The 22594-nt window shown below is 45.0% G+C and overlaps 1 protein-coding gene across 6 annotated transcripts; it reads left to right on the top strand.

Annotated features, from left to right (window-relative positions):
• Positions 1-9963: 9963 nt before the first annotated feature.
• Positions 9964-22563, top strand: LOC106612816 (polypeptide N-acetylgalactosaminyltransferase 17). Of its 6 annotated transcripts, none has more exons than XM_045724604.2 (13): positions 9964-10669; positions 10867-11276; positions 11623-11806; positions 14024-14190; positions 16140-16335; positions 16833-17030; positions 17195-17312; positions 17672-17857; positions 19684-19821; positions 20023-20118; positions 21663-21824; positions 21948-22029; positions 22276-22407. In XM_045724604.2, coding segments are annotated over exons 2-13 (1767 nt in total). In that variant the 5' UTR covers positions 9964-10669; positions 10867-11038; the 3' UTR covers positions 22278-22407. The 6 variants fall into 6 exon arrangements, with proteins under 6 accessions (XP_045580560.2, XP_045580559.2, XP_045580558.2 ...); XM_045724603.2 differs by having other exon boundaries at positions 21948-22078; positions 22276-22405; XM_045724602.2 differs by having other exon boundaries at positions 21948-22563.
• Positions 22564-22594: the final 31 nt, after the last annotated feature.

The raw sequence follows: 22594 nt of genomic DNA, 5'->3' as shown, positions 1-22594 counted from the left end.
CTTTCCACACAAATACCAGCTGCCCAATATGCCGTATATGTGGTTTACTTTGAAGAACACTGGTATCTCCTCAGTGTGCGCCATCCCAATCACGAGACAATCACCAATCTTGTATGACACGCTGTCTACAGTGAGGCACTTCGTTTTGCTGACATAGTCTTGATTCAGATCCTCCACCAAATCTAGCCTGCAGAGCAAAAGTGACAATGGCACAAATTGGGATGTCTCTTGTGTCTGCGCAGAGTGGTACTGTGCTTCCTAAGCATGTGTTCTTTGACTGCTCCCAGCATTGCATGTCTTTTGGCCAGTGTCTTTGCAATGTTTTTGTAGTTGCAGATGACATGCAATTATCTTGAAGTACTGATGTTTGGCTTCAAAGCGCATACACGACAGATGGATAAGTGGTCCATATGCCATCAGCAGTCGGGGGTAACGGATCTGAAAGTGCATCTTGGGTGTTTGATTGTTTGGGAAGACTTCTTGAAAAAGAGCATGACATTCCATAATTTCCTCTTGAAGGTATGATACCCAATACCTTTTGATGGTAGGTGCCATGATTATGTCCCCAATTTCTCTCAGTAACAGGTACACTTTCCATGCATCATAGCTGGATATTTGGGACGCAATCATTTGGGGAAGCAATCTAAAGACGGTGAATTTCTTAGATGCACTACCAGCCAGATACCCAGATATTCCTCAGGACATGCTCAGGTAGTGGTGATGGTCTGGATGATCTGTCGTAGTTGCCATAGGGGAAGTCATCAATCTCGTAATTTAGCTGGGCCACAGTGATCTGTTTTCTCTTCACAAGCTCCTGTAACACAAACCTCAATACAGCAGGTATGATGCCCTCAAGGAAGTCATGCATCACATCAGGGGGAAATAAATACATAATGGCTGAAGGTGCATATGTCATCTCAGAGAAGCAGCATGGACTTCTGACACCATAGACTTGCATTTTCTGGGTTTTCTTGGACTGCCTGCAGGTGGTAGCTGTAATTTGTTGAGTCACGCATAGTGAACTCCCCCTCTGTAAACTTAGAAGAAAAGCGGCAGATCCTTCCTGAACTTAAGTTTTTTGATAAACCAGCAGCATCATTGGAAGAGAGGTTGTCGGCGGAGATTGTGGAAATGGTGGCATGAAATACCTTGCTTTCTCCGTTGCACTCCAAAGAAACACCTTGTGTCTCCAGTAGTATCATCAAGCAGAGGCTGGAAGAATTCATCATAACTTGCTACTCCTTTCTGAATTAGCTTGTGTTGTATCAGGGTGGAGAGGTAAATGTTTTGCAGCTGAGATGTGTGTTTCTTGTCAAGATTGGCAATTTTGAAATACACAGCTGAAAGCTCGTTTTCCTTTTTTTGATCCAAGTGGATTGACAACCTCAAATTTCTCTATATAAAAATGAAGCTGCAGTTTGTTTTTGCGTGAGCAAGGGATTGTTCTTGAAAAAAATCCCCATCTGTGAAATCACTCAAGATTTCATTGTTGGCAGTTTCTTCTTCTCTATTTAAGTTTGCCCAAACATCTTAATTTTGTGACACCTTCTTCCAAAGGTCAGGTATGGGATTTATGGAAAACTGCCCCTATCTTGTTCTTCACCACTCAGATGTGTCTCTCGTACTAACTATTCCCATTTCTTCACAGCAGTATTGCTCCAGCATCCACTCTGTGTTGATGCTTCTCATGCACTCTTCAAAACCCTTTGTCTGGTTTAAAAGCTCACACAAGTCATCGTCCTCATCTACATTGAAGTGAATGTTTCGAAGATGGAATTTCAAGGCAACGCTGTACATGAATCAAAAAAATAATGAAGATCCTCCACTATACTGTTCTGCACAGTCGCAGGAACACAATGCTTCTCTCTCTGATCTTCAACATAAAAAGGCAGAGGTTTCTCTTATGACTACTAACCAGGTCTTCAATTTTGAAGTTCACAGACTCAATAACATTAGTTGCAGGCGCCCACGCGAGATCAGAGTCATCATCGTTCACATTTTCCTCAATGTTGTCAGGCACAGGGATTACGAGAACCATTATGCCTATCTGTCAGCAAATCTTTATGTTTTCTGTATATATGTGTCTTATATGATGCAAAGCATTTACCTGTTTTCATGCAATCTCCAATATGTTTACAGGAACCCTGGTTCACTCTGGTGATACAGACCAATGTGGCGAATCTGTTTTTATGAGCGGACAAAAATGCTTATTGCATATTGGGCAGTTATACAGTGCATTCGGAAAGTATTCAGACCCCTTGACTTTTTCCACATTTTGTTACATTGCAGCCTTATTCTAAAATTTATAAAAAATATATATATTCTCATCAATCTACATACAAAACCCCATAACGAGAATGCAAAAACAGGTTTTTAAAAATGTTAACAAATATCGCATTTACATAAGTATTCAGACCATTCACTATGTACTTTGTTGAAGCACCTTTGGCAGCGATTACAGCCTCGAGTCTTCTTGGGTATGAGTTTTGGGGAGTTTCTCCAATTCTTCTCTGCAGATAGATCCTCTCAAGCTTTTTCAGCTTGGATGGGGAGTGTGGCTGCACAGCTATTTTCAGGTCTCTCCAGAGATGTTTGATTGGGTTCAAGTCCGGGCTCTGGCTGGGCCACTCAAGGACATTCAGAGACTTATCCCGAAGCCAGTCCTGCGTTGTCTTGGCTGTGTGCGTAGGGTCGTCCTGTTGGAAGGTGAACCTTCGCCCCAGTATAAGGTCCTGAGCGCTCTGGAGCAGTTTTTCATCAAGGATCTCCTTGTACTTTGCTCCGTTCATCATCTCCCAGTCCCTGCCACTGAAAAACATCCCCACAGCATGATGCTGCCACCACCATGCTTTACTGTAGGGATGGTGCCAGGTTTCCTTGGAGCTCTACGGACAATTCCTTCAACCTCATGGCTTGGTTTTTGCTCTGATATGCACTGTCAACTGTGGGAACCTTATATAGACAGGTGTGTGCATTTCCAAATCATGTCCAATCAATTGAATGTACCACAGGTGGACTCCAATCAAGTTGCAGAAACATCTCACGGATGATCAATGGAAACAGGATGCACCTCAGCTCAATTTTTAGTCTCATAGCAAAGGGTCTGACTACTTATGTAAAAACTGTTCTCTTTTTTACTTTTATAAATTAGCCAAAAAAATGTAAAACCTGTTTTCACTTAGTCATTATGGGGTATTGTGTGTAGATTGATGAGGATTTGTATTTATTTAATACATTTTAGAATAAGGCTGTAATGTAACAAAATGTGGAAAAGGGTAAGGTGGTCTGAATACTTTCTGAATGCGCTGTACAAAGCAGGCATTTTGACTGGTGTTGACTGGCAGGTAGCCTAGCAGTTAAAGCTTTAGAATCGTCCAGCTGACAAGGTGAAAAAATCTGTTGTTTTGTCCTTGTGCAAGTCAGTTATAACACCCCCACAACAAGAGCTACCCGGTAGTTGGGTTAAAAGCGGAAGTCGAGTTTTGGTTGGACCTTGCATGCAATTGACGGTAAAAAATGTATTTAAATTAAAAACCTTGGAAAGGAGGGGTGTAGTCCTCCAACTGACTTTTCTGAAGTCACTGGCAGACATTCTCCACTGACCATCCAGATACTTTAGAATTTCTGAAAAGAAACAACAGAATCAGGTTTCATGCCGAAGTCCAGTTAGGCTATGCAAATGCACCACATATCCTGTCCCTACGAGGAATAACCATGAAATTACCAAAACCAACTCACCAAAAACATTTGAAATCCATTTGTATGCTCATAGATTTCAGTTTGTATTGACTGCTATGTAGGTTAAATGTACACTTCAAGTGCAGCTGTCTTACAACATATCCAGACCTTCTTCTTGATCCCAATTGCATTGTGTCCATGTTCTGTCCTAGGAAGAATTTTAAAGGCAGGGAAAATGTGTCAAATAATAGTCTTACAAGCATTTAAAAAAATATATATATCGTAATAAATATTGAAAGAAAAATGCCATCGACATACAGTTGAATGCAAAATAGACTAACATATTGGAGAAAGAACTCGTTAATACAGTACTGATATACAGTAAAAGCACTGCCATACAGGCCTAATATCAAATTTCAAGCTATCTTTGTACACAAAGTGTTCAATATTTTATCAGGCTTACTTGAAAGACTATAAACAACATTTTTCTGCTTGGCAATACTGTGTTTGGATTCTGAAGGGCATGCATAAATAGAAAAGAGGTAGTCTAGTCACTGTATTAATAACATTATGCATTTGAATCCCATCTAGCTAGCTACCATCTTAAGCTATTAATTTCCCTTCACAAGGTGGCAAACATGTAACGTTTCCAAAAGGGGATGGTATTGTACATGTAATATTATGCCCCCTTCTGAGTTCATGATGGTATTGCATGCTGTAGCAGGCTATATAAAGAGGAAGCCCCCCATTGACAGATTTAGTTCATCGCAGTATTGCCAACTTAGCGACTTTGTCGCTATATTGAGCGAGTATTCAGACCCCTCTAGCGACACATTTTCAAAACAGCGACTAGCGGGTGCTGCCGTGGGTCCCACCCCTGTCCCAAAGCACTCACAGGCGGCCCAATCCTCGCGCAGCAGTCCCTCCCAGCTGCAGTCAGAGCAGGAGATGTTCACCCCTCCGCATCCAGACTGCAAATGAATCGCGCATGCGGGAAGCCGCCGCTGGCTGATCCCGCCCTGGCTTACATTCACGGCGGGATGTAAAATGTAAAAAACGAAACTAAAAAACTAAAAAATTTTATAAAATAAAAAACAGGAATCAACAGAAGAAAGTTAATTTGTAGTTCTAAACATATTTACGGTATTTTTTACTCACTTTTTTGTCTCTCCCACGACATTATTCCTCTCTCCTACAGCGTCCATCACAATTACATGCACATTGCCAATTATGCAAATTAGGCGATGACGTCATTTAGCAACTTCTAGCAACTTTTTGGACAGCCAATAGCTACTTTCCTTACTGAGGAGTTGGCAACACTGGTTCGTCGTCGTGACATCTCGTCTTGACAGGTCAACGTCCTTAGTAACCTAGCTAGCTGTCTAACATCAACGGAGCTAGCTATTCATCACAAAAGTGAGAAAACTGCTCTAGATTGGAAACTTACTTTAATGAGTGTAAAGCAATGTTGGCTTTATGTAAACGATATACAATATATGGGGCAGAATATTGTTCAGTAAACAATAAAAACCTAGTTCTGCCTAGTTATGGCATAAAATTAGCTAACGTTAGCTAAGTACAGTGAGGGAAAAAAGTATTTGATCCCTTGTTGATTTTGTATGTTTGCCCACTGACAAAGAAATGATCAGTCTATAATTTTAATGGTAGTTTTATTTGAACAGTGAGAGACAGAATAACAACAAAAAAATCCAGAAAAACGCATGTCAAAAATGTTATAAAATGATTGGCATTTTAATGAGGGAAATAAATATTTGACCCCTCTGCAAAACATGACTTAGTACTTGGTGGAAAAACCCTTGTTGGCAATCACAGAGGCCAGACGTTTCTTATAGTTGGCCACCAGGTTTGCACACATCTCAGGAGGGATTTTGTCCCACTGCTCTCTGCAGATCTTCTCCAAGTCATTAAGGTTTCGAGGCTGACGTTTGGCAACTCGAACCTTCAGCTCCCTCCACAGATTTTCTATGGGATTAAGGTCTGGAGACTGGCTAGGTGTCACGTCCTGACCAGCAGATGGAGCTATTGTTTTAGTTTTGGGGTCAGGACGTGGCAGTTTTGTGTATGGGGAATGTTTGTATTGTTGATTGGGACTTCCAATTGAAGGCAGGTGTGTTGAGTTGCCTTTGATTGGAAGTCCTATATAGGTGTGTGTGTTTTTATTTGGGGTTGTGGGTGGTTGTTTTTGCACTGCGTTTCTACCCTGCAGAACTGTAGCTGTTGTCACCTTTATTGTATTGTTAAGTGGATGCTTTACTCCTTATTTGTAATTAAATATGAGTATTCACATACCTGCTGCGCCTTGGTCCATTTATGAAGACAGCCGTTACAGAACCACCCACCAGACCAGGACCAAGCAGCAGAAGAGGAGGAAGCCACAGGAGAAGAAAAGGGAGGAATGGACATGGGAGGACGTCCTGGACGGCAAGAGAGCCTACACCTGGGAAGAGATCCTGGCCGGAAGGGATCGCCTCCCATGGGAACAGGTGGAGGCACTCAGGATAGTGGAGGCAGCTGGACAGAGGAACCAACCGGAACGTTATGCTGGAACACGGTTGGGTAGGAAACCCGAGAGGCACCCCCAAGAATTTGTTTTGGGGGGGCACACGGGTAGCTTGGCCAGGCCAGGGAAGAGCCGTAAGCCAGCTACCCGTGACTACAGGGAGGTGCGAATGAGGTGGAGGGCGCCATGTTACGCTGAGGTACGCACCATCTCGCCTATACGGACGCACAGCCCAGTTCGCCCAGTACCAGCGCCCCGCAGGTGCCAGGGCAAGGTGAGCATCGAGCCGGAAGGGGTGATGCCAACCCTGCACTCAAGACCGCCAGTGCACGCTTTCGGTCCGGTGTTTCCCGCTAGACGCACTAGCATGGAGGTGCGTGTCTCCAGGCTGGCACGTCCAATACCAGCCCCACGCATCAGGAGTCTAGTGTGTCAGCCCAGCCTCGCCAGTCAACAGTCACCAGAGCTGCCCGCCAGTCAACAGTCACCAGAGCTGCCCGCCAGTCAACAGTCACCAGAGCTGCCCGCCAGTCAACAGTCACCAGAGCTGCCCGCCAGTCAACAGTCACCAGAGCTGCCCGCCAGTCAACAGTCACCAGAGCTGCCCGCCAGTCAACAGTCACCAGAGCAGCCCGCCAGTCGTAAGTCGCCAGAGCTGCCCGCCAGTCGTAAGTCGCCAGCGCTGCCCGCTAGCCTTCCCTGTAGCTCAGTTGGTAGAGCATGGTGTTTGCAACGCCAGGGTTGTGGGTTCGATTCCCACGGGGGGCCAGCAAAAAAAAATGTATGAAATTGTATGAAATGTATGCATTCACTACTGTAAGTCGCTCTGGATAAGAGCGTCTGCTAAATGACTAAAATGTAAATGAAAATGTAAGTCGCCTAAGCTGCCCGCTAGTCAGAAGCTGCCAGAGTGGCCAGACTGCCCGGTTCTGCCAGAGTGGCCAGACTGCCCGGTTCTGCCAGAGTGGCCAGACTGCCCGGTTCTGCCAGAGGGCCAGCTGCCCGGCGCCAGAGGGCCAGCTGCCCGGTTCTGCCAGAGTGGCCAGAGCCCGGTCGCCGGGGCCGCGCCCGGTTCTGCCAGGGGGCCAGCTGCCCGGCGCCAGGGGGCCAGCTGCCCGGATCTGCCAGGGTGCCCTGCCTGTCAGGATCTGCCAGAGTGGCCCTCCTGTCCTCCGGTCCAGCCCGAGTGGCCCTCCTGCCCTCCGGCCCAGCCCGAGTGGCCCTCCTGCCCTCCGGCCCAGCCCGAGTGGCCCTCCTGCCCTCCGGCCCAGCCCGAGTGGCCCTCCTGCCCTCCGGCCCAGCCCGAGTGGCCCTCCTGCCCTCCGGCCCAGCCCGAGTGGCCCTCCTGCCCTCCGGCCCAGCCCGAGTGGCCCTCCTGCCCTCCGGCCCAGCCCGAGTGGCCCTCCTGCCCTCCGGCCCAGCCCGAGTGGCCCGCATGCCTTCCGACCCAGCCCGAGTGGTCCGTCTGCCAGGGTCAGCCCGAGTGGCCCGTCTGCCCGGCGCAGCTATCGGCGCCACCAAAGTGGGCGACGCCGAAGGTGGAGCGAGGTCCACGTCCTGCACCTGAGCCACCTCCAGGATAGGTGGGTTGGGGAGGGAGGGTGTAGCACAGTGCCGTCGGTGACGGCAGCCACCCTCCCTTCCCTCCCTTATTGTTTAGGGGTTATTGTTTATGGGTTTTTTGTTGGTGTTTTCTGTTGGTAGGTGCATTCCGGGGTCTGCACCTTGAGGGGGGGTACTGTCACGTCCTGACCAGCAGATGGAGCTATTGTTTTAGTTTTGGGGTCAGGACGTGGCAGTTTTGTTTATGGGGAATGTTTGTATTGTTGATTGGGACTTCCAATTGAAGGCAGGTGTGTTGAGTTGCCTTTGATTGGAAGTCCTATATAGGTGTGTGTGTTTTTCTTTGGGGTTGTGGGTGGTTGTTTTTGCACTGTGTTTCTAGCCTGCAGAACTGTAGCTGTTGTCACCTTTATTGTATTGTTAAGTGGATGCTTTACTCCTTATTTGTAATTAAATATGAGTATTCACATACCCGCTGCGCCTTGGTCCATTTATGAAGACAGCCGTTACACTAGGCCACTCCAGGACCTTAATGTGCTTCTTCTTGAGCCACTCCTTTGTTGCCTTGGCCATGTGTTATGGGTCATTGTCAAGCTGGAATACCATTTTCAATGCCCTGGCAGAGGAAAGGAGGTCCTCACCCAAGATTTGACGGTACATGGCCCCGTCCATCGTCCCTTTGATGCGGTGAAGTTGTCCTGACCCCTTAGCAGAAAAACACCGCCAAAGCATAATGTTTCCACCTCCATGTCTGACGGTGGGGATGGTGTTCTTGGGGTCATAGGCAGCATTCCTTCTCCAAAGAGCTCCATTTTGGTCTCATCTGACCACAACACTTTCACCCAGTTGTCCTCTGAATCATTCAGATGTTCATTGTCAAACTTCAGACGGGCATGTGTAACAGTGTAGGTTCCGTCCCTCTCTTCGCCCCCAACCCGGGCTCGAACCAGGGACCCTTGCACACATCAACAACTGACACCCCACGAAGCATCGTTACCCATCGCGCCACAAAAGCCGCGGCCCTTGCAACGCAATGGGAAACCCTACTTCAAGTCTCAGAGCGAGTGACGTCACTGATTGAAACGCTATTCGCGCGCACCACCGCTAACTAACTAGCCATTTCACATCGGTTACACATGTATATGTGCTTTCTTGAGCAGGGGGACCTTGCGGGCGCTGCAGGATTTCAGTGCTTCACGGTGTAGTGTGTTACCAATTGTTTTCTTGGTGACTATGGTCCCAGTTGGCCTTGTGTAGGTCTACAATCTTGTCCCTGACATCCTTGGAGGGCTCTTTGATCTTGGCCATGGTGGAGAGTTTGGAATCTGATTGATTGATTGCTTCTGTGGACAGCTGTCTTTTATACAGGTAACAAGCTGAGATTAGGAGCACTCCCTTTAAGAGCTCGTTACCTGTATAAAAGACAACTGGGAGCCAGAAATCTTTCTGATTGAGAGGGGGTCAAATACTTATTTCCCTCATTAAAATGCAAATCAATTTATAACATTTTTGACATGGGTTTTTCTGGATTTTTTTGTTGTTATTCTGTCTCTCACTGTTCAAATAAACCTACCATTAAAATTATAGACTGATCATTTCTTTGTCAGTGGGCAAACGTACAAAATCAGCGGGGGATCAAATAGTTTTTTCCCTCACTGTAGCTTGTTCATACAACGGTCAAACCCGGATTTCTAACGTTTATGTTCATTCTTCTGAACAACAATTAGCTAGCTAACGTGACAGCTAACATTATGGAAGCGATTCATAGAAGATCACATGCACAGAAGCTTTGGGACCTTTAGCTGTCGGGAAGAGGGGTCCAGAAAAGTCAGATCCACAGCCTCTGCTCTCTTTTTAAGCTTGCAATAATTACATTTAAATAGCAGAATAAAAACGATTTCAGTATTCTGATAAGTTTTGTAACTCTTAAATAGGTAGGCCTATGTGTTCTTTGGAAGTTTTGGGAAGATAGAAGAAATGTTGTTCATTATATCACAGTTTTATGTTATTTCAAATGCATTATTTCGCTTGGGACATAGGCTTACAGTAGCTTACAATAATCATGGGAGGAAAGTTTCAGACAAAATATGATTTGAATGCACCATAATTGCAGATAATTGGTGCGAGTCAACTCAGCCCATCAGTCTGCATCAACGAACTGCTTTCTTCACTGTGTGACTGGCTGGCACACTAACCAGGCACGCTCAAAACAAATCTCTTCCTAGGAACTCCATTCCCTGTTTTCCTGCGTGCCGTTATTAAGCGCTATCTTGCTAGCACATTTGAATAATTCGGCAAAATTAGACAAAACGACAAAATAAGAAAACAGTGAGAATACGGGTATAGGGGAAACACGTTTTGCATTACTTTCAATAGACCGAATGTGAGACGACACCTCGTTTGGAATTATTTCATCCGCATTTATGTTCTGCATTTGAGGTGTCTTTCATCGGCGCTGCTGCATTCTGCGGACGGTTATATTTTAGGCTGGCTGGCTGGCTGTGTAGCAGTCTATTCGTGCAATGCACCGCTCAAAACGTCTCACAATTATTTTTCCTACACGTGGAGGATCAAAGCTGCACAGAGAATGCTTAAACATGGGATAGGCGTTTTATGTGGTCAGTATTTATCTGCTATGATTTTGAGGATCCGAGGTCAGAGTCATAGCCCACTTCTGCTGGATGCAAAGAAAGAAAGACAGACTTGAGATAGCCTTCTGACTCTTTAAATATTTAAGAAACCGGACTCTTCAAAACTGAAGATATGCTAGTCTCTGTCTAACATCTTCTACGCTCGATCTTCTAACAATACATTTTAAACAGAGAAGTCACGTATGAGAGCCCATGACCAGGCTCCAAAATTACCCCGAACGAGGACGCAGCCTAAAAATTGATCCAATGCGAAATGGTAGGTGGTTAACGCTTATTATTGAAACGTTGTAATTAGCCTAAGTTATGTTAGAATATGAGCAATCGAAATCTGAAATAGAGTCTATGTTTCAGCTTTGTTTATCTGTTAAACGTCCGGCAGATAGTAGCCTAGCCTATCAATGCGCACACAGTTCAATTTGATCACTGTAGCAATTATCTACTGTTGATTTGCAGCACCAGCTTCTCCAGTTGGAATGTCGCCTACAGTATATACATACAAAAAATGCCTTCATCAACACAAATTTACATTGAACCTTATTGCACATCGCAACGAGGAGGACTCCTGAATTTGTCCTGAATCGCCCCAAAAATACTGCAATTTGGATACCGGACATCAACAACTTTAATGGCTTTTGTGTTAAGAAGATGGAGAGTGTTATTGGTGCTGAACGTGGTTGCGGTTGCGGGGTTCATGACACTTTGGACCAAGTGCACCCACACCCGAGTAGCAAAAACCATCGGTCAGGACGATGTGAAAAGACAATCACGATCTAACGGCACTGCTCAAGGTTTGAGCATCAGTCATGAAGTATTGCTAAAGAGACTCGGGTCGTTGGAGGACGTGGTTTACAGACAGCTTAATGGTAGGCTATGACTCTTTAGCACTCTAGCCTACCCACTTAAAAACAATGACTATGGCTCATTGGTTACTTTGTATGTCACTCAAAACCTACCATGATTGCTGTTATTTACATTGGCTGATGCTAAGGATCCTCCCAAATGGATCCTCCCAAATGGCACTCTATAATTAGTGTACTACTACTTTTGACCAGGGCCCACAGGTTAGTGCACTATATAGGGAATATGGTGCCATTTGGGACATATATAGTATACAGCTACTGTACCTCCTTTGTTAAAAGTCAATGATTCACAAAACAACGAGGCAAATGTGTTATAGCATAGTGACCTTTTCTTGACTGTGAACTTCAGGTCTGTCCAAGTCCCTGGGGCTGATTGAAGGTTTTGGGGGGCGAGGTAAAGGGGGTTTCCCTGCCACCCTAGCCTCAAAAGAAGAGGCTGACGCCAAAGTACTGAGGGAGAAATATGGATACAATGCTTACCTCAGCCAAAAGATATCACTGGACCGGTCCATACCAGACTTCCGGCCTAGCAAGTAAGTTTTCGGCACCCTATATTGCACTCTTTTTGGCCCATAACGGCACTCTATTCCTTATATAGTGCAGCATTACTTTTGACCAGGGCCACTCTTACTATAGCTCAGCTGACAACCGTGTTTCAGTACGATAGACCCGCTACAATTTTCATGTGCTTTTATGTTTTCCAAAGACCAATCCACATAGGATTGTGTCAAAACATTACATTTGGGTTTGTAAGCTGCAAGTTGCAAGCGTTAGTCTGTGTGTGTGTGCACTTTGTTTTATTTGATACCCATCTCTGGATCTCAGCCATATCTTGGGCTCATGATCTAATCAGAAGTGATAAACATGGTAGTGTATACCTTGGTCTGTTAGTTGTTTCGCTGCTACTGGATTGTTGCCATGGTCAGAGAGTCATGATTAAAGATTTGACAGCAGATGTTATTGTTTTGGCACCACTTAGCTTTGTGGTTAAAAATACAATATTCTTAAAACCATCTAGTATTATCTCTGTAGTCTAATCCCTCTTTCTTTGTTGTTTTTTGCGGTCTTATTTGTGATGGAAGTTGCAGTCTAATGCGGCAATTGACACTTGGACACACGTCGGAAGTGCGCGCACGCACACATACATTATGTTTGTGCGTGTACACAACCCATCAGCACACAGAAACAAATGTATGTTTGAACATTAGCAGTGCAGCTCTTTTACGCACTTTTCTAAAGAGACATTTCTATCTGTCCCCAATGCTGTGCTGGTTAGCAGGCAGACCCCATTTGAAAGCCCCTGATGAGAACTCCCTCGCCCCAGCTCTGCTCACCCACCAGCTGTGATACACACCCGCCGGCAGCCGCAGGGAATGGGAACACACCCACACTCACATCTACTAGCACACAGACACACGCATTTGGAATTTAGTTTCTCTATTTCGAGCTCTAAGAGGACCATGATGCATGTAGAGTGTGATTTCTCTTTGTATGGTAACACATTAGAATGGGAGCCTTCTCTTTCTGGTATATCTTTGCTTGGTAACAGAACAGTATCGTCTAGCTACCTCCTACAATGGAAGCCTTCTCTCTATTGGGTATCTCTCTCTATGCCCTGCAGCAGAAAGAGCTAGGAGTTAGAGCCATGAAATTGACTAACATCATCCAATCCTTTCCTTACTTACTTGGATGTACTGTATCGCAATTCTTCGGATGTATCTCAGCAGTCGAAAGTGACTGCTGACTTGCTCTCAACTGTCCAATTCTTTAAGACCAGCACAGTTGAGGGAAAGGCGATAAGAGGAAGGATAGATACCGACACATAGTCGAAGAGTAAAAACTTCAAAACAAAAGCCACTTTGAACTATTAGGACATAGCCAGCCACAGATTCCTCACTTCCTCTCATTAGTGTTGGCTCTCGTTATAACAAATGCTACAGTAAAAATAGACTTCCTATCGCTCTCTCCCACAGTGTACTTGCTGGGAGGCTAGGGAGAGGGGGTGTGTTGAGACTTGTGAAAAACGTGATTGTGGGGAACAGGAAGAGGCACATGGTTCTCATTTTCAATTGCAAACCAAAATGTGTCAGGTCATCATCAACATGTACAGAAGAGACTTGGAGAAGAAGCAGCTTGCATGGTGGTGATAAACTTGGAAACCTACACTGGAATGTTGGGTAGTACTTTACATGAGCCCTCCGCCATAAGGGCGGGCTACATTGTATTTTAAACTGGGTGGTTAGAGCCCTGAATGCTGATTGACTAACATCCATGGTATATCAGACCGTATACCATGGGTATGACAAAACATTTATTTATATTGCTCTAATTACATTGATAACCAGTCTATAATAGCAATAAGGCACTTTGGGGGTTTGTGGTATATGGCCAATATACCACAACTAAGGGCTGTGTCCAGGCACTCTGCGATGCGTCGTGTATAAGAACAGCTCTTACCCGTGGTATATTGGCCATATACCACACCCCCCATGCCTTATTGCTTAACTATACACATATTATTATTATATAGGGCTACTTAAGACATTAGCTTTACATAGGAGTGTTAAAGTACCATGTTCCTGAATATTGAATGATGGACTCACCGTTTGCCTTTATCTATAATGTATAAGGATGTATTAATGTTTGATGTCATTAATGACAATAGCTAATGATGTGTGCGTGTATGTCTCTCTGTGTGTGTGTGCATGTGTGTCTGCATTGGTCTTTGTGTGTGTGTGTGTGGTCTCCAGGTGTAAAAAGGCCAGCTTCCCCAGGGATCTTCCAAACATCTCCCTTATCTTCATCTTTGTCAATGAGGCGTTGTCAGTAATCCTCCGCTCCGTCCACTCAGCTGTCAATCACACACCGGCTCACCTCCTCAAAGAGATCATCTTGGTGGACGACTACAGCGATGACGGTGAGGAGAAATACACAGGCACGCAGACACACACACACACACTGCCATACACACACACACACACACACACACACACACACACACACACACACACACACACACACACACTCATACCTGAAAGGGCATGTTGGTGAAGAAATGGTATGAGAACACATACACACACATCCAATATACATTGATACAATATATATTTGGTTTATGCATTTAATTAAATTATATTCTACATCCTTGTCCAACATGCTGTTTTGCTGCACGGACAGGACAGTCAGATCAAGGCAAGAGAAGATGTCTTTTTGACAAAATCCATCCAAGGAGAGGGACAGTTGTGAAGAGAGTAAGCAGTGAGCAGAGAGAGAGGTGGTTAGAGAGAGGAAGAGAGACAATTATAGGCGCAGAAAGGTGGATATAGAACGGAAGAGGGAGAGATGTGGGTAGAGGGAGAGAGTGTAAGGGTGGAGGAGTTTAGTAGAAAGTGAGGGGCAGAGAGGGAAAGAGAAAAAGTAGAGAAAAACGGTTCAATTTCCCCCACATTCCTGGCACGGCAGGGTGGCAGCAATCCATCATGGAGGGGGGGAAATAAGATATTGCAGTGGTTGAGATGGAGAGGCATGCAAACAAATAACACACACCCTCTTACTGTCTGCATAAGTCTTCTCTCAGCCACACATGCACTGCACATCCGCCAGCACATCGAGAAGGGCATTCCTGCATGTGGGTATACCTGCATCTGCAGGAATGTCTTTTTATACTATTTGTAAATGTTTAAGCTAGGACAGGCTGGAGGCAGGGGTGCTCCAGTATAGTAGGTAGCATTAATGCACAATAACGTTGGATCCCAGCCGCCGATAAACCCCACAGAAGGGGCAGGGGCGACAATGGTAGCTAGCTAGCCGTACACCGGTAGACAGTGACCTTCACCCCCGACTGTCGGGCACTGTTTTTCCACAGTTCAGGTAACGACGGCGAGGGCAGGTGTTCGGCAGGCGGGAGCGAAGGACACTGTGTGCTAGCTTAGCCAGCTAGTCCGGTACACGGGAGGCGGGGGCAACACCGTGTGCTAGCTAACTAGCAAGATAGCACACGGTGTCACTAACTAGCAAGCTAGCTAGTTAGCTACCACACAGTGTCAATCCATCCTCCCATCTGCTGTGCTAGCGGAAGGCGGGGGCGACTCCGATAGACAGTGTCCTTCGCCCCCCCTGTCATGCACGGTTTTCTCTGGCACACAGCAGGAGGGAGGTGGGGGCCACACCGTTTTCTTGCTAACTGGCAAGCTAGCACACGGTGTCGCTAACAAGTGAGCTAGTTAGCTCGCACATGGTGTTGCCCCAGCCTCCGGCCTGCTGGGGAGGCGGGGTCAATCGGTTGACAGTGTCCATCGCCCTCACCTGTCGGGCACTATTTCCTCGCCGTTCTGTTAATGACGGTGAGGGCATGTGTTCGGCAGGCGAGAGTGAATGACACTGTCTAAACTCGGATAATACTTTTATTTCTCTTTTGACCCACATTTAAAAATATCACAAGCATGAAGATGTCGTGCTCGTTCATGTAGGAGCCAATGGACTCCATTTGCATACTATTGAGCAGATCTGCCAGTGTGTGTTTGAGTGAGGGCTGTGGGGGTTCTGAGAGTGTGTCCAGGGGGAAAAAGCTCATAGCGCAGAAGCCATAGCTCAGGAAGCACCCAACTCCCCCTGGTGTTGTTGTGAGACTGTTAGAAAGCACTGCAACGCTGGGGCCCATGAAAACAGATACATCTCTTCTCTCTGTGTGTGTGTGTGTGTGTGTGTGTGTGTGAGAGTGTGTGTGTGTGTGTGTGTGTGTGTGTGTGTGTGTGTGTGTGTGTGTGTGTGTGTGTGCACATGCGCCTAAGTGTTTTTCTGAAAGTGTTTGTGGGTGTGCTTCTGTGTGTGTCTGCTTGCTTATGTTTGTCTGTGTGTGTTGCTTAGTTGTATTTGGTTGTGTCCCAGAACAACTGAAAGGGCCGTTGGAGGATTATGTAAACAAGCGTTACCCAGGTATGGTGAAAATCGTGAGGAACCAGAAGCGAGAGGGACTGATCCGTGCCCGCATCGAGGGCTGGAAGGCAGCCAGTAGCGAGGTGACAGGTTTCTTCGATGCCCACGTTGAGTTCACACCCTCCTGGTGAGTGTATGTGTGGGTTTCAACTTGAACTTTCAGTTGTTGGGATCGATGGTTTAATAAACTTTGACTTAAAGGGGGGGATCAGAAGGAATACTTCAGCAGTTGGTCAAGCAGCAATGTGAGATTTTCCAGATGAAAGAATTGCATACTACTTCTATCCATCTAGAATATCTGCATGACCATATTTGTAATAATAGTCTAAAGAACTGAATTGCCATAAACTTTTATCAACTGACAGTATTAAAAGTAGGCCTAGTATTCACGTACAGTCACGGTGTTGGTATGTTCCTTATGTATACACTAGAGTTGGCCAGGGCCCACAAATACACAGAAAAACTACCCACTACACAGGGAACTGCTTCTGACTCAACTCAACTTGACTCAACTCAGAAGAACTAGGGGGACTGACTTGGAGGCTTAGGGAGGCAGAGAGGGAGAGAAGGAGACAGTAAATCTTAAGAAACCTCCGGCCTCATCTTTCTGTCTCTCTATGTCAGGGCTGAGCCGGTTCTGACCAGAATCAAAGAAGACCACAAGAGGATCATCCTGCCCTCCATCGATAACATCAAGCACGAGACTTTTGAGCTGGAGCGCTACGAGAACTCTGGCCATGGCTACAATTGGGAGCTGTGGTGCATGTACATCAACCCCCCCAAACAGTGGTGGGATGACGGGGACACCTCCGCACCCATTAGGTAGGCTATACACACACACGCACGGGCACGTGTACGCACGAGTACACACACACACACACATACACAGGGGCACGCAAACGCATACACACAACTAAATAAACACTTGAATTTAGAGAACCCAATTGCCAAAATAAGGGAAACACTATCCCCACTTCCCCCCTCAGAACTCCTGCAATGATTGGTTGCTCCTTTGTGGTGAACCGGGACTACTTTGGGCACCTGGGGCTGCTGGACTCTGGCATGGACGTCTACGGAGGAGAGAACATCGAACTGGGGATCAAGGTTTGTGTGGCACCCATTTCTCTGTGAAGGCTGAGCATAATTGGGCTCTGGTCAAAAGTAGTGCACTATAAAGGGAATAGGGTGCCATTTTGGATGCAGTTATTGTATGTTAGGGTGGCGAGAGGCAGGGTGACTAGTGTGTGAATAGTGCATTCTGTATCTTGTATTTGTTGTGTTTTGTCCTATTTTAGCAAGTATGTAATTGTGGTTCTTTGAGTATAGCTAAGCATTGGGTTGTTTGTTCGTGTGTTTGTCTACTTGCTTTCTTAATTATTTGTGTTAGTCCTGCAGAACATTTGTTTTGTGTGAAGGTATGTGCTCTGTTCTCATACTATTTCTCCACCAACATGCATTACCAGGTGTGGCTGTGTGGGGGCAGTATGGAGGTGCTGCCCTGCTCCAGAGTGGCTCACATCGCCAGGATGAAGAAGCCTTACCACAGCAACATAGCCTCCAGCACGCGGCGTAATGCCCTGCGCGTGGCCGAGGTCTGGATGGACCAGTTTAAGTCCCATGTCTACCTGGCCTGGAACATCCCAATGGAGGTTAGTTGCTCCTACATAGTGATTTGAGGTCATTTTGGGGGGGGCATATGAACATGTATGTTCAGATAGAACTCCAGATCAGGGAGTGAGGTGAAGTTGAACCCTATACACTGATCTATGATCAGTTTTGCGGACATACATTACCATTCAAAAGTTTTGGGTCACTTAGAAATGTCCTTGTTTTTTAAAGAAAAGCAACAAGAAAATGTTCCATTAAAATAACATCGAATTGGTCAAAAATACAGTGGAGACATTGTTAATGTTGTAAATGACTATTGTAGCTGGAAACGGCTGATTTTAATGGAATATCTATATAGGCATACAGAGGCCCATTGTCAGCAACCATCACTCCTGTGTTCCAATGGCACGTTGTGTTAGCTAATCCAAGTTTATCATTTTAAAAGGCTAATTGATCATAAGAAAACCCTTTTGCAATTATGTTAGTACAGCTGAAAATTGTTGTTCTGATTAAAGAAGCCATAAACTGGTGTTCTTTAGACTAGTTGATTATCTGGAGCATCAGCATTTGTGGGTTCGATTACAGACGCCTCACAAGTCCTCAACTGGCAGCTTCATTAAATAGTACCCGCAAAACACCAGTCTCAACGTCAACAGTGAAGAGGCGACTCCGGGATGCTGGCCTTCTAGGCAGAGTTCCTCTGTCCAGTGTCTGTGTTCTTTTGCCCATCTTAATATTTTACTTTTATTGGCCAGTCTGCGATATGGATTTTTCTTTGCAACTCTGCCTAGAAGGTCAGCATCCCGGAGTCGCCTCTTCACTGTTGACGTTGAGACTGGTTTTTTGTGTGTACTATTTAATGAAGTTGCCAGTTGAGGACTTGTGAGGCGTCTCTTTCTCAAAATAGACACTCTAATGTACTTGTCTTCTTGCTCAGTTGTGCACAGGGGCCTCCCACTCCTCTTTCTATTCTGGTTAGAGCCAGTTTGCGTTGTTCTGTGAAGGGAGTAATACACAGCGTTGTACGAGATCTTCAGTTTCTTGGCAATTCCTCGCATGGAATAGCCTTCATTTCTCAGAACAAGAATAGACTGACGAGTTTCAGAAGAAAGGTCGTTGTTTCTGGCCATTTTGAGCCTGTAATCGAACCCACAAATGCTGATGCTCCAGATACTCAACTCGTCTATAGAAGGCCAGTTTTATTGCTTCTTTAATTAGAACAACAGTTTTCAGCCGTGCTAACATAATTGCAAAAGGGTTTTCTAATGATCAATTAAAATTATAAACTTGGATTAGCTAACACAACATGCCATTGGAACACAGGACTGATGGTTGCTGATAATGGGCCTCCGTACGCATATGAAGATATTCCATAAAAAATCTGCCGTTTCCAGCTTCAATAGTCATTTAGAACATTAACAATGTCTACACTGTATTTCTGACCAATTTTGTTATCTTAATGGACAAAAAATGTACTTTTCTTTCAAAAACAAGGACATTTTTAAGTGACACCAAACTTTTGAACGGTAGTGTATGTTCAGATAAAACGCCTATTCCCCTACCTAGATTTTCAGTAGTCTATTTCAATTCATCTCTTCATTATCCTACTACATTATGCAGTATATGTACACCATCCATTTCATTGCTAATGTTACATATTTGTAATTGTGTGTGCGTCTCAAATGGCACCCCATTCCCCATATAGTGCACTACTTTTGACCAGAGCCCTATGGTGTTAGCCTCGCGAGCCATCTGGAATTCCGTACAGCGAAACATTATTGTAAGCTTGCGAGATCAGGATGGCTCACTAGGCTACTTTGGGGTGCCATTTGGGACACATTCTGTAATCAACCACTCTCTGTTCCAGAACCATGGGATAGACTATGGGGACATCTCTCAGAGGGTAGCCTTGAGGAAGTCACTGCATTGTAAGAACTTTGAGTGGTACCTGGACAACGTCTATCCAGAGATGAGGAGGTACAACAACACTCTCTTTTATGGGGAGGTGAGTTTTACTGGCGACAGGGCCTATACACCAAATTTTACTAAACACTCATCAAACACTCATAAGATGCTTTTAGCAGCCAAGTAGCTTTTTCCCCTCATAAAAAGTTTCCCACCCTTTCTCTCTTTGTCTTTTTCTCTTTCTCTCTACCCCCTCCATCCCCCCCTCTCTCTCTCTTTCTCTCTCCCTCCCTCCCTGTAGATTCGTAGTAGCAAAGCGACCCATCTGTGTATGGACCAGGGAGAGAAGGTAAACCACACGGCCACCCTGCACCCCTGTCACGGAATGGGACCTCAGGTAACCGATTAAACTGGCACCTTATTCCCTACTTAGTGCACTACCTTTGACCAAAAGTATTGCGCTATATTGGAAATAGGGTGCTATTTGGGACACATTCTAGGTTCACTAGAGAGGCACTGTGCCTGCAAGCTGTGAGAGAAAAATCTGCAGGGGAACTTTTTTATTTAACCAGAATGTAGTCCTTTGCCCCTGTGACACAAATGTAGCGGATATCATGACAGGTTCTACAGTCAAAATAAAATATGCGGACAAAATGTCTCAATCATATCATGTTAATGCATTTTTTTAAGACCCACTTTGAATGAGAGCGGATATAATATCATATCACAAATCATTTCAATTGATTTAAAAAAATAGAAACAACTTGCTCTGCCGGAAACGCAATACAACAACTGCGGTCGAAACAATCTACCAGACTTCAGTGTCAGAAAATAATTTGTTAGTGTTTGTGAAATAAAAATATTTGATTACTTTTGACTTTTTAGCCATATACTACTGTAACTTGTCTCTCTGTGTGTTCCTCCCAGTTGAGTTGAGGAGGACACAGCTAGTTGTTGTTGATAGCCCTTTACCATTCACCACTTAATTTGGTCTCCCTGTGTCTCTCTCCTACCAGTTGTGTCAGTATATCTGTCACGTAGAGTAGGCCAGAAGGCTAAACTGGAAAACCTAACCTCTATAAAAAATAAAAAGATGGCGGAGCCGCAAAAGTTCTTCTGTGCAACGGTGTTTATTTACATAGTGATTCCGGAACAAAACAACAGTACTGCCATCAAACGTATACCTTATGGGACAGCTTAAAAACAAAGCTGCCCCACCCACAGCTCAATCCAAAATGCCTCTCCATGAACTGAAAGAGAGGCTCCTTTTGTAGGGGTAGCCCCTCCCCTCAGAACAATTAACACTAATTAATTAAGCAATTACCTATTCAACATACAGTTTCCATTTATCTAAACATACCAAAATATATACATTGCAACACGTTTATGAAACAACATCACAAAATAACATTTACAAAATTACATCACTACTGACAGTGTCTTCCAATATGCCCGTTTACATTAATGAGCCATTCCGGACAGGCACTACAAAGTAAGCCCAATTCCCTTAGCTCGGGTCCTTATCCAGCATACCTGGAAGCTACAGAGATGGAGAGAGAGAGGAACAGAACAAACAACCGCGCTCATCCATAACATCGATAAGTATACTAAATATTGCTTATATTAAATATGAACACCTGTCTTTATACCCTAACTGGTTACTGAAGTAAGTGTGAAATGTATGTACTAAGATAGAGACGTTAACTTGTGTGTCGACCCACATTGTTAACTTATCTGATAACGGAGCAGGGAGGAGTGATGAATGTGTGCGTGCGTTAAAGTACCAAATGCTGCCCGCGGCCAGTGACGGACTTCTACGTCACAATATCAAAGAGGGACAGTTCTTCCTGGGTGCTCTGGCCAGTACAGGGGAGAACACATATAGTGTTGTTGATAACCCTTGACCAGCCATTCACAGTAGTGTATCCCTGTTCCTCCCAGTTGGGTCGGTACACCAAGGAGGGCCATTTTTTCCTCGGCGCTCTGGGCAGTACAGGGGACGAAACACGCTGTCTGATGGACGACCAGGTCTCCAATTTCCCTCAGCTCCTCAACTGTGACAAAGTCTCCAACACCAGGCTGACCACATGGCACTTCTCTCAGGTCAGACTCACTTTTACATCGTTTTTATTTTAATTTTATTTTTTATTCCTTTCATTTAAGTTTATCTTATACCGTGTTACTTACTTACTTACTTACTTATTTACTCCTCTTCGTTCCCTGTAGAGCATAGGGCCGCAGCGAGCCCCTGCCATGCCAGACCTGCGCAGGTTAACCCTGTGTTGTAACACTGTAATAACACCACATTGTAAGGACCTGTGAAGTCGGAAATAAAAAATGATAGAAGCTGCCTGGAGGTGACTGTTGATCATAAAGCATCTAAGAGTAGGAGTGCTAATCTAGAATCAGATCCCCCACTGTCCATTCATTATAATGTAAAAGGCTAAACTGATCTTAGATCAGCACTTTTAGTCTGAGAAGCTTTATGAATACTCTGAGGTCCCATGAAGGTAGCCTACTCAATTGAGAAAATTCTATTTCCTCTGTCCTTCAGAACGAGTCGATCATCAACAGAGCCACGGGTCGCTGTCTGGAGGTGATACAGGCTAACGTTTACTTCGGACACTCGCTGGTGCTTCAGACCTGCTCCGGACAGAGGTGGAACATCAAAAACACAATGAAGCAGTAGCCACAGCATGATGCAGAATTCTTCTTTGGCCAAGATAGTGTTATTGTACTGAATTGTATCAGATGTCATACTGTATTATTACAATTATTCACTTGGTGTTATCAGTTGGACTTTTCCAAGATTGTCTTCCAATAAACTGCTGGTCTGATGGTATTTTAATTTTTTTTTTTTTGTTTAAGTTGTG

This window comes from Salmo salar, chromosome 09 (assembly GCF_965601325.2).
Source record: "Salmo salar chromosome 09, fSalSal1, whole genome shotgun sequence".
Classification (NCBI taxonomy): Eukaryota; Metazoa; Chordata; class Actinopteri; order Salmoniformes; family Salmonidae; genus Salmo; species Salmo salar.
This window is presented reverse-complemented; position numbering and strand designations above follow the sequence as displayed.